This window comes from Pelodiscus sinensis, chromosome 2 (genome assembly GCF_049634645.1).
Source record: "Pelodiscus sinensis isolate JC-2024 chromosome 2, ASM4963464v1, whole genome shotgun sequence".
NCBI lineage: Eukaryota > Metazoa > Chordata > Testudines > Trionychidae > Pelodiscus > Pelodiscus sinensis.
The window spans coordinates 92,784,237-92,799,302 of NC_134712.1; the positions used below are offsets into that span (position 1 = coordinate 92,784,237).

Genomic DNA, 15,066 nt, shown 5'->3' on the forward strand with positions numbered 1-15,066 from the left:
AAAAAAAGAAAACCTTGTAGGCCTCCACAAGTCTCCTTTGCATTCTTTATCATAATCAAAGAAACATTTTTCATGGTTGTCATGGATATCATAGTCAACCAAAGGAAAAAACACTTGCATTAGCAGTGGTGGATTTTGCCACCAGGAATCCAGAAGCATTTGCTTTTCAATGGGGAAGCTGAAATAAGTGCTAAGGCACAGTTTTCTGTAGTCAGAAGAGTGGGCTAGTTAAAAGAGAAGTTATAAGATCATGGGTCGGGTTTCATGTCTGTCAGCTGACGGTCAGGGCAGTGTGTGTGTGTGTGTGTGTGTGTGTGTGTGTGTGTGTGTGTGTGTGTGTTTCCGAGAAAAGGTTTAACGTCCATGTCTTGACTGGTAGGACCGGGGTCCCATCACAGAGGGTGGCCAGCAGGCCAACAGACGCCCCGTTATATAGGAAGAGCTTATTACACCTTAGATTTTAGCTGCTAGAACACAGGGGTTCCTTCGCAGTGGGCAGCCTAGGAAAGGCTGAAAACGTACCCCAACAAATCTTGTCACCTGGGAGTGACACAGATCCAAACGCCCAAGCTCTCCCTATGTCTGTCCCTTTATGACCAGCTGAAGTTCTTTTAAATTGTGCTTGGTTCTATTACAGCAACTGAAGGAGTCAGGTTAAAGCTTAAACAGTTACAGGTTTATTAAAGAAGCTTATAAATCATATGTTTACAATGGCTATTGCTCTATTTCTTAAATGCTAGCAAATATATATATATATATAGGTCTTAAAAATGATTACAGGAAAAAGGTAAAGATAGAAAATAGAAATAATGGTACCAAGTGACAGCTTAATCTTTAAAGAGCTCTAACACTATGTATATATATACTTAAACAAAGGACCACATCCAGGTACAATTTTTACCCCTTTCTGTGCCTCTCGACTCCAGCGTGTCAGGCCTGGGCCGGTCTCTCAATTCCTAGGAAAGATGAATACGAGGTGGGCGTCCCCTCTGGAACCTCGAGAGATCAAACACCTAACCCGACCAGCAGATAGATGGTAGATTGACACTCAGAGAAAATGCGCTGCTGGACCCATCTATATACCCCTGGGGGCCCGTATCCTCTTTCTTATCTAAGATGCCAAATTGTACTGGTCCGTTTGTGGCGCCAGTTCTTACAAGCAAGTTTCAAGTTAATTTACACTTGCAAGAGAGAGAACTAAATTGTGAGTACAAGACTTTTTTTTTACTGGGAGAGAGATTCCTCCCGCTGCGGACGGCTGTGTGTTCATATCAATATGGGTTAAGTCAAGGACACTCCTTGGCAGCCTCTTGGTCAGCAATTGGTGTATCTCTGTTTACAGCCATTCACGGTCACACAGCCTGGGCCTTCTGCTCTGTGTGCCCTGTATGCTCCAGGCAAGCAAAAATTGATGTTACAAGGGGGGTTACTGTCTGGCTACAATGTCCTAGCTGTTTGGTGAGCTATGGAAGATGTATATGGATAAAATAACTGAAATCTGCTCCATCACATCCAGAAACAAAAGGATTAGTTGAGAGACTCAAAGCTACTCTAAAATCTATGCTATAAAAACGTATGTCAATAAGAAGGCAAGTGAATGGGATGCAATGGTACCCACTGTGTTTGCTTACTGGGAGGTGCAACAATAAGCTATTTGCCTCTGAAATCCATTTTTTACCCTTGACTTCACAGAGAGATTGTGCAATCTTTTCCTCACAGATTTTACCCTAATTTTTAATTCTTTGCATTATTTTTCCTGCCCCCGATGTCTATACTCTTTCATATATTTTAGTTTTCAAAATTATACTCTTAGTTACAAAACAATACTGAAAATCTGTAAAAACAAAACAACATTTGCTCCTTCAGTGTATGTATGAATCACTTCTGTTATTGCCCGCTTGAATAAGTTCCTATGGTTCCACTTGGTTGCCTTGCAGCTGATGTTCAGTTTAATCAGACACTTTTCCTCTCAATCCATGACACCTCACCTTAGACACTGACCTTGAATGCAGAGTAGACAAATGTCTCCTGACAATTTGAGTATATCATGCCTCCTGAATGCCCTTATGCAATAATATCCTCAAACAATCCCAAGAAGTTAGGCTTCTTTCTGTGAATGTTTTGGTAGCTTTTAAATCATGCCGAGCTTATCTCTGTGAATTCAAAGATGTTTTTGTATATTCTACACTGGAAATGAAACCAGCTAGCTTCTATTTTTCATGTCCTTAGACCTTTCCTTAAATAATAATGTAGTACATGGAATTATTTCTAAAAGTTAAAACCTTCACAAAGCAATAAACCTTTCTCTATTGGTGCTGGTGCCATTGGAAGCAAGAGAATTTCTGCTGCACCAGAAAGAGACAGTTTCAGAAAATGTACATCTCCCTATTCAGCAAGTAGCCCAATTCCAAAGGGGCTCTTTGTGTGGTTGCACACAGTGAGTCTAAGACAGGGGTGAACTTATAAAAATCTGCCTTTACACAGATTATCTGGACCTTTCATTCTGGTCCAGTTCAAAGAGGGGGAAAATGGCAGGGCCAAGAATATGCCGACCATTCTTCCATTTTTAAGATGGACAGTCTTCTTTATCTGCGGTTTGTCCCTGTCCACTACAGAGACAAAACTGAAAGTGGTTTTGTCTGGTATTGTGGAGGAGAGATGCCATTTTGAAGATTGTGCTACTCCGTCCTGCTGGCATGACTTTCCACACACCACATGCAAGTCACATTGTGAGAGAGGGAGCAGTAGATTCCTCAAAATGGCATCCTCTGTGCCATGTGACTGCTCTCACATTGTGAGTGCAAGGTCACACTGGTGAGAGAAGTCCCATACCATTCTTGTAAATTCCAGAATGTCTTCTATGCTCAGAATTCAGCAGAATATCTAGTACGCTAGGAATTCAGCAGTGGCAATCCTCGCAAGGAATGGTAATAGCATAAAAGTACAAAATTGAAGTCTAGTGTATAACTAAATTATAACAGCAAATTTATGAGACTGACTAAAAGTTTTTGTGAGCAGAAATGATTGACAGACAGGCTATCTCACTTTTACCTATCTTAGTTTTTCATAGTGCCTATCACTGTACTAGGTAATCACTGACCAATGTGATTACGTACAATTCTAACACAAAGATAAGTAAGCTACCACGATGTCAGGATGTAAAATCCTGTTTAATTAGTTAACCAGTTAAAAGTTAACTTTTAATGGCTAACTGATTAAATGGCGGCATGCAGGCTTGAGTCACTCCTCCGCCACGGGCAGAGGCTGCCCTAGCCTGGCTTTTTCCAGTACCGCACAGGACTGCTAACTCCTGGCTCCACGTGTTGCTCCCTGGCTGCTTGTTAACCATCACTCGGGAAACTTCATCCATTAAGGTGTACTGCAGATTCTTCACTCAGTAGTTGCTGTCTAAAAGCTTTATGCAATGCCAGCTGAAGTCAGTGGAAAACTTTTCATTTACTTCTGTGGCATTGGATTAGACCTCTACTGAAGAAATTTTTGATCAGCGTGGAAAATTCTTACAGTGATTTTTAACTGCATCTGCTAAGCTATTTGTATTTGTTAAAGGACTTTCACTACATGTTGGGGGTTATGCACATGGGACTTGAGTCATAAAATACCTTTTACAGGGCTAACACCCATTAGTGTGATTCATGAGAAATGGAATTTAAGATAAAAGGTTGGATGGCCAGGAGATTGAGTGAATCAGCTGGGGAGGTACTAATGGATCAAAATTAAATGGACTGAGACAGAACAACATCAGTGACGACAAGATTACTTATAGCCATGCCGGGCTGCAAATCTTACTTTACATGTGATTGTTCCCTGTGCACATTAATTCCTTACCCAAACTTTTGTTTATTTCTGCCCCTCCACTGTTAGCTTATTTTGTATTAACTCGAATGCTCATTTACAAATTCTCCCTCCACTGATCTATGAAAAGTGTATGTAACAAACGTTGAAAATACAATCTGGTCCGTTGGCTTACACACTTAACTTAGATCTCTTTTGACTCTTTTATTTAGTTACTCTCTCTACCATTTTTAATTAGTTTTAATTCCTTTCACATGTTAATGAGAACTCTCCCAATGAAAGTCTGCCCAATATTGGGCTTTAAAAAAATGTTCTACATCAAACCCTGGTTCCTTTATTTTTGAAGGCACTTTTCCTAATTGGCTCTTACACACAAGTGAAAATGTTAGCAACAGCTCATTTATAGTGTGCATTCCTGATGCCCTGTCTTGAATTGTTGTTGTATTCATAGATTTGTGGGTTTTTTTAATCACCTTTAAAAGCAGTAACACAAAAGTGCAAGTATATGATCTAGTCCAGGGTGGGGGAAACTGCAAGCCAGGCCACTGCGTCTCATAGCTCCCTTTGGCTGGGAATGTTGAACCATGCTAACTGGGAGCTACAGGGCTCTGTCTTCATATACTCAGTAAACAAACCATCTTGTAGCATGCCAGCAGCATGAAGCGCATGCAGCCCGTGGGCCAAAGGTTTCCACCCTGATCTAGTCCCACATATGCAAGGAAATTCAGTGACAAATCCACAAACTGAGGCTGGTATTCTGTCCCAAGTCATGCCACAGTGTCTTAATTCATCCCCAATATTAAAATATAACCCTAAATTTCCAAATATTTGCATCCCCAAATTTGACCATTTTTCTGGGGTGTGTATAATATACTTGGGAATAAACTATAATTTAAAATCCCCTGGCTAGTGTCACGGGCTGTTTCCATCCGTGTGAGTAAATGATACCTAATATCTAAGGGTATGTCTACACTACCCCGCTAGTTTGAACTAGCGGGGTAATGTAGGCATACCGCACTTGCAAATGAAGCCCGGGATTTGAATTTCCCGGGCTTCATTTGCATAAGCGGGGAGCCGCCATTTTTAAAACCCCGCTGGTTCAAACCCCGTGCAGCGCGACCTCGTGTACCGGTAGTTCGGAATAGGAAGCCTAGTTCGAACTACCTAGTTCGAGACCCATGTAGCCGCGCGGCACGGGGTTCGAACCAGCAGGGTTTTAAAAATGGCGGCTCCCCGCTTATGCAAATGAAGCCCGGGAAATTCAAATCCCGGGCTTCATTTGCAAGTGCGGTATGCCTACATTACCCTCCTAGTTCGAACTAGGAGGGTAGTGTAGACATACCCTAATACTTTTTCAAAGCTTGACTACTCACTCCATTTCATTGTTGAGGCTCTTTAAAAAAATGTTGTCTTATATCTGACCTTCTGCTTAGGCTGTATCTACATTGGCAAGATTTTGCACAAAAGCAGCCACTTTTGTGCAAAATCTTGCCGCCTGTCTACACTGGCCGTGAGTATTTGCGCAAGAACACTGACTTTGTAGTGTACAAAATCAGTGGTTCTTGTGCAAATATTCTGAAGCTTCTGCACAGGGGTAAGCCCTCTTGCGCAAGTATTCTTGCACAAGAGGGCCAGTGTAAACAGCAATGTTAATTTCTTGCGCAAGAAAGCACAATGGCTAAAATGGCCATCGGAGCTTTCTTGCGCAAGAGAGCATCTACACTGGCACAGATGCTTTTGCACAGAAGCAAATCTTTTGCGCAAAGGCACATGCCAGTATAAACGCTCTCTTGCGCAAATACTTTTAACTGAAAAACTTTTCCGTTAAAAGTATTTGCACAAAATCATGCCAGTGTAGATGCAGCCTTAGTGTATTGACAGGTCTATATTATGGAATAATAGTACATCTAGTAACAACATGGGAAGTGACTTCCCAATGTATTCTATAGAACTACATTTTAAAGTGTTTATGCAACAGATGGGTGGTCAAAAATGTACAGTTCAGCCCTTTATTTGGCTAATGCACATCTGAGTAAAAAATAAAAAACTGTCCCTCCTATTCAGACTATTATGGATAGTTAACAGATATGTCCAAACAGTGGTGGGTCTTCATACACAAAAACAGTTTTTGTACATGTAACAGTTGCACAACTATTTTTGCCAGTATGCATGTTTTTCTGTGTATTGAAAATTTGATCCCCTGTATCATAAAGGATCTTTAAAAGTTGTTAGGTCAGTGTAATTCTCTGTCTATTCAGAAGTTAGCTAGAGATGCCCTCCGAAATTGCAAGATCATTAGTGAGGGTAATGACCACCGACAAGGTTAAAGTAATTCAATATGTCTTAGAAAGTCATCTTTAATGCTGATAAGATCTCAGTGAGTAGTATTGCTAAATGTATTGTATATAATATGTCTGGAGCTAGATCCTTCATTGATGTGGTGTAAAAGGGGCTATGAGAGGGCAATAAAATCATGACTAGTGTGGAACAAGTGAATAAGGAATGGTGTCTGTTTGTGTGGAAATGGGTGACAGGAGAGGATCACGTGAGAATTACCTGTTGTGTTCCCTCCTTCCAGGGCATCTGGTATTGGCCACTGTCAGCAGACAGGATGCTGGGCTAGATGGACCTTTGGTCTGACCCAGTATGTCCATTCTTATTTCTTACGTAAATTGCTATGGTGTCTTTGACTTTATTTATATCAGCGAAGAATCTGGCTCATGATTTCTAAAATAATTTCAAAATCTGTAGCCGGGCAAATTGATATTATATTAATTTTTCAGATTAACTCTCATTTTCACCAGATTTCCCTCTTGTTTTTTTTCTTTCCTAGAGCGATTCAACGTATATCTTATGCCTACACCAAATTTAGATATCTATGGGGAATGTACAATGCAGATCACTCATGAGAACATCTATCTCTGGGATATTCATAATGCCAAGGTCAAGCTGGTCATGTGGCCTCTGAGTTCTTTGAGGAGATATGGGCGTGACTCAACATGGTTCACATTTGAGTCTGGAAGGTAAGAGCTAAGGAAGTGTGGCAAGTGAGAAGAAAATGCAAATCACTTTGTTGTTCAATTACTGAGGGATATATTGTTACTATGAAAACTCTGACAGTTATTAACACTTACTTACAAATGCCCTGATTGTGAAGATAACATCTTACAATTGGAGGGAGGATCCACTGACTTGTGGAGAGAAACCATGATTCCTGAGAGGCAGGTTCTCTACGTTAGGCTATTCAGTTTTTAATTCATTGAACAAGAAAGAGTATGTGTAATGCCCATACTATCTTCTTTTTTTGTACATAACTTTTCAAAATGCTTCATATTCAAAAGGATTGCATCATGCTTAGCATTTAAAAGCACCGAAAAAATATCAATGCTGCCCTTATAGTTGTATTCAGTTTCTTTCCATTTGTACCATTGATGGGGCCATACTTCAAATAAGGGAGACTTTGTCATCAGATATGTGCATCAGAGGTGTGGGTATGCTCATGAAATCTACCAGGATATGTGTATGCATGATGCAGAAAAAATAAAATTTGGTGAATATCAAGGTTTCTTCTTCCTTCAGTATGAAAACACTGGACAATAGTTGTCATGCTTTTCAGAGTTTGCTCAGAACAGAATGATGCCCTCCTAGTGTATTCAGGCACCTCCAATGGGACAGTAGTTCAAACTGCATGACAAGGACCTCCTCTTTACCATATTAAGTTCTAAATCCTCATTATTATTTCAATTTCTGGCCCACATTTAAAGTTATGCATGTAATTGCCCTGGCTTCTATCTCCTGGACCATTGCTGTCCCTCTTAACCCTTGAATTCTGCCTGCTTTTCTTTCTTTATTTTCTTGGCTCCTACTCTTGCACACTGTAGCTACTCATTCCATATCCATTTAACCTTATTTGCCTGCTCGTTACTTTGTCTTGTAATTCATTGCTTTTTTTTTTCTAATTTGGGCTCTGCAATGGGGTCAAGACTCACCATTGCGGTGCCTCCTGCTGGTCGCTCTGGGAATTAGCTCAGTCCTCAGCAGGGTGGCCCTTCTGACCAGTGTCTCTGCGGGCTCTCCTCTGGACCTGCATCGCTGCTAGGATCACAAAGTCCTCTTTGGGACGTTATCCTTTGGCAGTGCCCACCACACTGGTCTCTCACCCCCACCTTCTGGGGGTATCAGCAGTACACTTGCCACTGTGGCTCACTGCAGCCCCAAAGTCTAACCCCTCACCTTAGGGACAAGCCACAGTCTATCAAGGCTACACACCAATGTTGGTTATATGCTGCGCTGGGGCGGACAGGCCCACCCACTACTCTGGGTCCTGGTCCAGGGACCCTATTGTGTCATCCTTGTCCTGACCGCCTCTCTCTTAATTGCCTTCTGTTCCCTGGGTCACTTTCCCATGATCCTCATACCCTCCTGGCCCTTGTATCAAGGCCAGAACCTTAAAAGCAAAAGGCTGAAGCTCTCTCCTGAGCCTGCCCAGCACTGTTCCCCTCTGAGATGCTTCCTCCTGGGAACCAGTGCTGCTGAAACCTCCCTGTTTAGGGTCCAACTGTCCTTTGCTCTGATAAGCAGCTCCTTATAACCAGGGCTGTTCCAGCAAGCCGCGCTCTCATTGGCTCCCTCTAAGCCCCTTTCTGGTTGGCCAGGGCTCTGTGCAAGCTCCCTTCAGCCTGCTTTAATCTGTTCTGGCCATTATGAGGCAGCCACCCCACTATAGGTCCCAAAACCCAAACCTGGGCAGGCAGGGCCCTGCACTGTGCAGTTAGTTGCAGGACTGTATTTTTCTGTCATATACTCTTTGATATAATAACATTGTCTCATTGTCTCTTAGTTTTGATAAAGTCCCCTTAAATATGTCTCTTCCATACCCATTGAATAATAGTAACTAAGAGTATTAACTAAGATGCATTATCTGGCTGCAAATAGATAAATACAGTTCAAGTACATTGTAGACACTAAAACATATAGGGTTTGTCTACACAGGACAGCAAAGCGCATTAGAAGAGTATGATTTATTCAGCACTCTAATGTGTTGTGCTCTAACTGCCCTGCTGGCATGCTCTAAAAGGTATCCCGTGTACAGTAAAGTAGTCCTGTTTCCAATAGGACATTAACATAGATTATAAACCTTTTAGAGAACACTACCAGGGTCTATACCAGGCTGTTAGAGTGCAGCATGTTAAAGCGCTTTACAGATCAAACCCCTCTAATACACTTTGCTATACTACATAGACAAACCCCAAGGTTTTTTTTTTACAATTTTTTATGATAGAAGTACCCTTGTAGCTATGTGCATTAGGATTGATTTCTGTAGCTGTTGTGGGGGGAGGGAGAGAGTAGGAAGGGGTTGCTACTTTTTTTCCTTCACATCTTCACCATTAGGAAACTTAATAGGATCATCCCAAGAAAATCAATGGAAAATCTACACTGGCTGACCTATGGTTCAGTTATATTTCCAATTGACCAATTAGTGTGAAATTCAAATATAGATTTACAGAGAAATTGTTCTATTCCCAAGCTAATGGACAGAATAGGAAGTGCATTCTTGGGTGAGATTGGGTACAGAAACCATTTAACTAATGGCAGATGTTAAAGTTGTTATACTGTAAGATTAACAAAGGCTGAAAGGATGAGAAAAGTCCAAAAACACAGAGTAAACATCTGTAGTTATTTGATGCTTTTAGTACGAGAGCATTTTCAGCAGACTTACTTTCTCAGTTAATTGAAACTCTTAAACTCTGATATTGCTCTAATTAAAGGCACTGGAAAAACTCCTTATTGGCCTCAATTAGAATTAAATTAGACCTTTAAATAAGAGACAAAACCAGTAACTAGAAATGGTCATTTTTTTGGATGAAACATATTTCTTTTAAAAAATGTTTTGTTGAAACAGAAATGTTTTGCTAAAACATAATGTTTTTAATGAAAACTTTAACTTGCTTACTTCCGTCCAGGATGTAATTTGAGAGAGGGTGAGACCTAGGCCAGAATACCTAATTTCTGGTGTTTAGGGCACTCACATGTGGTGTATGTAAACCCAGTTTCTAATCCCTGCTCTGGTTAATTTGAAGCAGGGAGTATAACCTGCATCTTCCCTATCTCTGGGGATACCCTAAATATTGGAATATGGGGCTACCTGGGATTGGCCTGCTTGTCTCATTTTTGAACATTCAAAAGGTCTTGCTTTTGTTCTACATCAGAACAAAAGTAATTTTAAATTTCAACACTTTTTTCATGAAACAGAATTATTGATTGGCTAGCCCTTACTCTGTTCTCAGCTAGTCAATAATTATATCCTTACAAAGAATATATGCATCCAGGTAAAAAAGCAATAGTTCCATAATCCCTTGGACTTCCTATTGTAACTCTACTTTTCAGTGCATGATTTGGCTACAAACCTGATAACTTAGACTGTATAAATATTTTCACCCTTCCTTATAATTCATAGCACTTTCATCTTATTGAAAAATAGATTCCTTTCCTTTTTTCTGGTATTGAGAGTTAAAGCTACCTTTATCTGTTTTGCTTCCTTTTCTTTGATATGAGGGATTTTTTTCCTTTGGGAGTTACCTACAAGTCTGTCTGTCTATATATCTAAAATCTGTTTTGGAAATATTTGCATCTGGATTTGCGCTGGCAAGGAAAATATGAAGGTAAAATATATGACTACAGAAGAAGCAGTACTTTTAATATCTTAAGACTATCAAAGGTAACATCGATGCACTTTTAAAAATTTGCCTTGGATTTATTTTATGGTTTTCCATCCAGCATCTCTCTGAACATGATTATTGCTTGGTCCTTTGATCTGTTCATCTCCTAATGCAGAAAAATACTGATGTATGGTCTCTTATTTGAAGTAAAGATTTGAGCTGTGATGTAAAAAGATGTTCACTATAGTAGTGTTTTCTTCTGAGGCTTCAAAAAACACATTAAATAAAGATAGTTGCTTTATGGGAAGTACAAAATTAAAGTATTTGTATAGTGGGTTAGTAACTTTGTAGATGATGTGTACATGGTTAACTGTTGTTATTAACATTAGTGGATTTGTTTTCAACCAGCCATTCTTAAAGTGATACTTAGCTTCATAAGTAATCCCATTGGAATGAAGTAAAATATGACTCCTGGAAGCAAAGGTAGTGAAATCAGGACTTCAAACATTAGCTTTTTAAATACACATATAATATTCTTGTATCTAAATGAAATAAATATTTGGGAATCCAAATTTAAATTGTTCAGTTGTTTAATTATTGGGAATCTAAATTTAAAGTGTTCAAGTCTATACACAAAGAGAGAGAAGACTTTTTACATCAAGTTCTTTAAATTGCTTTTCTGTGAATTATTGGCATATTGAGTGTGAGCTAATATATAGAGCCCTGGCAGAAATAAAATTTATATCCATATTTGTATCCATCATCATAAAAAATGAGCTGCAGATATCTACATCCATGTTAGTTGATGTATATACCCATAGATATAAAATGGATATCTGCAAATTTGCAGGGGTCTAGACACAAAGGCTACGTCTACACTGGCCCCTTTTCTGGAAGGGGCATGTTAATTACAGAGATCGTAATAGGGAAATCCGCGGGGGATTTAAATATCCCCCACGGCATTTAAATAAAAATGTCCGCCGCTTTTTTCCGGCTTTTAGAAAAGCTGGAAAAGAGCGTCTATACTGGCCCCGATCCTCCGGAAAAAGCGCCCTTTTCCAGAGGATCTTATTCCTACTTCAAAGTAGTACTTCAAAGTAGGAATAAGATCCTCCGGAAAAGGGCGCTTTTTCCGGAGGATCGGGGCCAGTGTAGACGCTCTTTTCCGGCTTTTCTAAAAGCCGGAAAAAAGCAGCGGACATTTTTATTTAAATGCCGCGGGGGATATTTAAATCCCCCGTGGATTTCCCTATTACGATCTCTGAAATTAACATGCCCCTTCCGGAAAAGGGGCCAATGTAGATGAGCCCATAGTTTGTATCTGCATCTATAACCGTATCTGCAAAATTAACTGTGGATATCTACATCCACATATTTCTTGAGTTGTAACTGCTGATCTAGATCCATTTTATATGTATAATTGGGATTATGTTTTCCAGTGTACATTACATTGCATATGTCAACACTGAATCTCATCTGCCATTGTGTTACCCAGACATCCAGTTTTGTGAGATTTCTTTGCAACTTTCCTCAGTTTGCTTTAGACTTAACTATCTTGAGTAATTCATTTGCAAACTTTTGCACCCTATTTTTTACCCCTTTTTCCAGATTGGTTATATGATGTTGAACTATGCTAGTCCCAGTACAGACCCCTGGGGAACACTGCTATTTAACTCTCTATTCTGAAAGTTAACCCTTTATTTCTACCCTTTGTTTCTTATCTTTTAACTAGTTACTAATCCATGACAGGATCTTCCCTATTACCCCATGACAGTGAGGGATAAAATGGACCTGTCAAAAGCTTTCTGAAAATCTAAGTATCGTACACTGTATATACTGGTGCACCCTCATCCACATGCTTGTTGAGCCCCACAAAGTATTCTAGTAGGTTAGTGAGACTTGATTTCCCTGTAATAAACCATGTTCACTCTTCACCAACAAATCATGTTCATATATGTGCCTGATAATTTTGTTCTTTGCTACAGTTAAACTAATTTGGTTGACACTGAAGTTTGGCTTTTTGGTCTGTAATTGCCAGGACTTCCTCTGCCTCTTTTTTTTTTTTTTTTTAAATAGTACCACATTCATTATCCTCCAATCATCTGGTGCAGAATCTGATTTTGAAATGGTAACATAGTTAGTAGTTCTGCCGTTTCATATTTAAGTTCCTTCAAAACTATTGGATGAATACCATCTGCTCCTAGTGACTTATTGCTATTTTATTTATCAGTTTGTTCCAAAACCACTTCTAATGACACGTCTGTTCAGGTACGATTCCTCAGATTTGTCACCTAAAAAAGAATGGCTCAGGTTGGGGACTCTCCTTCACATTCTCAGCCATGAAGATAGAAAGTATTTAGTCTCTCTGCAGTGGCCACACAAAACTGTTCTTTCACTTCTGCCTTGTCTAAATTAAAACTGCAATTAAGTGTGTTTTTTTCCAAACACTCTTCAGGCCTGGAATCCATTTCCACAGCTGAGAAAGCTTTAAGTTCGAGGGTTACTGAACCGTGAAGAGTCTGAGTTCAAAATAAGTGCTGAACTACATTTCTTTGCAATTTCTCTCCTTTTACCTGACCCAAGACTAATGTATTAATTTTCTTACTAGAAAATATACAGATGCCAAAGTTATGTGAAGCAAAGTTCAGTGTTTGACAGCTATCTTTTATTTGTATTTCATTCTCCTATAGGCAAGTTTGGGGATTTCAATGATATGTCACAGTAAGATGGGGAAAATAGCACAATTTCTTTTTCTATGTGGTGGTAGGGCATTTTTTTCCCCAATAGGTCGAGGGAGAATCATTTTGGCCCATGATCTAAAACCATTAATTGGGACTTTCTTAACAATAGTTGAAAATCAGCTCAGGTCTCTTCTCCTATTTTCTTACAACAATGTTTTCAAGTTTTGACAATGTTTTTAAGAGCTTAAAAATGAAAGTTTGGGGAGGAAAGTGGTAATAAGACTTGTTGTATTTCTTTTAGTCTTTGTCAGTAAACACAATTATAAAATTCTACAATGATAGTAGGAACAAAAATAGCAATTAAAAAGAGATGCAGCATTTAAAACCTCAGAAACGTTTAATTATCTCTTAGTCTTTGGTAAGAGTGCCCAGCCTCAGTGTACATCCAGCCAATGGATATGTTCTGATTATGTAATCTGTCTATAATTTATTTCAGTGGCTGACAATGTTGTCTCTCATAATCCAGCTGCAAGACTTGTGTGGTTGGTGTTTCTGCCAACTAATCTAACCTGAAATAAGCTACATCCTGTTCGTGTGTTTGACTTAATTATGCTTAATTAACAGACTTTAACCCTTTCTGCAAAAATAATATATAAAAACACTAACTGCTTATTAATAACTGACTTGTGATTGGATGCAATAGGCTGAATGGTTATAAACTTTCCAGGAATACACGCAGGCTGGAATTTATAAAGTTTCAAACTATCAGATGAGAGAGGTTCTGTAACAGTCACCCAATAGTAATTGTGGGACCAAGAAATCTACCTTGCTTATCTTAGAGCCTGATACATTTGTATGAAGGATTGTATGACAGGGGTGCCTGCAGTAATGAGGATCCTGAGCTGGGCAACCAGGAGTCCCTAGTTCTGGATTATGTTTTATGTTCATAAAATCCAAATAGGCCAGGTTTACTGTGCAGTAAACCAACACATAGCCAACTTTCTACTAAGGGGCTTTTTCACATTCCCTTGAAGCACCTAAGCACCTACTATTGTTAGACACAGTCTGACCCGATATGACAATTTTGGTGGAAGATTAATGTTAATGTTTTATTCCTGTATGTTGTAGGAAAGTGTGTTAATTAATGTATGGAACTTTGAGGGATCCAGCTGTTCCATATCTTCCCCTCCCCCTTCCCCCCCACAGGTAAAAACAGGAGCACACCCAAGTTTTGGTGTCCCTCAGATTTTTGGAGACCTTGACTATCCATGAATGTTTCTACAGTAACATGTAAAGGGCCAAAACAGAATCTAGGATTATTTAAACAAATAATACAAAGGCAGTCCCTGCTCCAAGGAACTCACAATTTAGGTTTTAGAAAATGCGGACAGATGGGCAAGAGTAAGATAATAGCAGAAATAGAAATGTTTGCATAAATTAGTAGTCACAGAGGTCTCCATAATCACAGTTGGCTACCATCCTAACAAATGCCAGATGTTAGTGATTTGTAGGCCTCTCCTTTTTTCATTGTATGTGGGGTACAGTGTGTGCTGAACACTATATGCTGTTACATGTAAGGAGGAAGAGTACTAAAGAAACAGATTTTCTACTGAATATTTATTCCCATCTTTTTTTATCCACAACTGAATAGATGCTTTGATTTTGTAAAACAAAATTTATTCTGTAAATCTACTGAAGCATCATCATTGTTCCAGATTGTGTCTGATATTTTCCCTTTGTTAAATGACTTGCAGCATGCACCGTCCACATCCAACTTGCCAAGGGACAATTCGGTGTAATGTTCTTTTGTCACTTAAAGAAAAGACATATTTTTAAAATAAATTATTCCAGAAATGTTTGTTCCAAACAGGGTATTTAAGAGGAAGAAAAATTATTCTCTTTAACGTCTGATG

The 15,066-nt window shown here is 39.3% G+C and overlaps 1 protein-coding gene across 3 annotated transcripts in view; it reads left to right on the plus strand.

Moving 5' to 3' along the window:
* DOK6 (docking protein 6) overlaps positions 1 to 15,066 on the plus strand; it is a 369,141-nt gene that overhangs the window by 235,973 nt on the left and 118,102 nt on the right. For all 3 annotated transcript variants that reach the window (XM_014572701.2, XM_014572702.2, XM_006121422.3), the window contains one exon: positions 6,647 to 6,836. In XM_014572701.2, the coding sequence (XP_014428187.1) occupies positions 6,647 to 6,836 (190 nt within the window). The remainder of the gene's footprint in view (positions 1 to 6,646; positions 6,837 to 15,066) is intronic.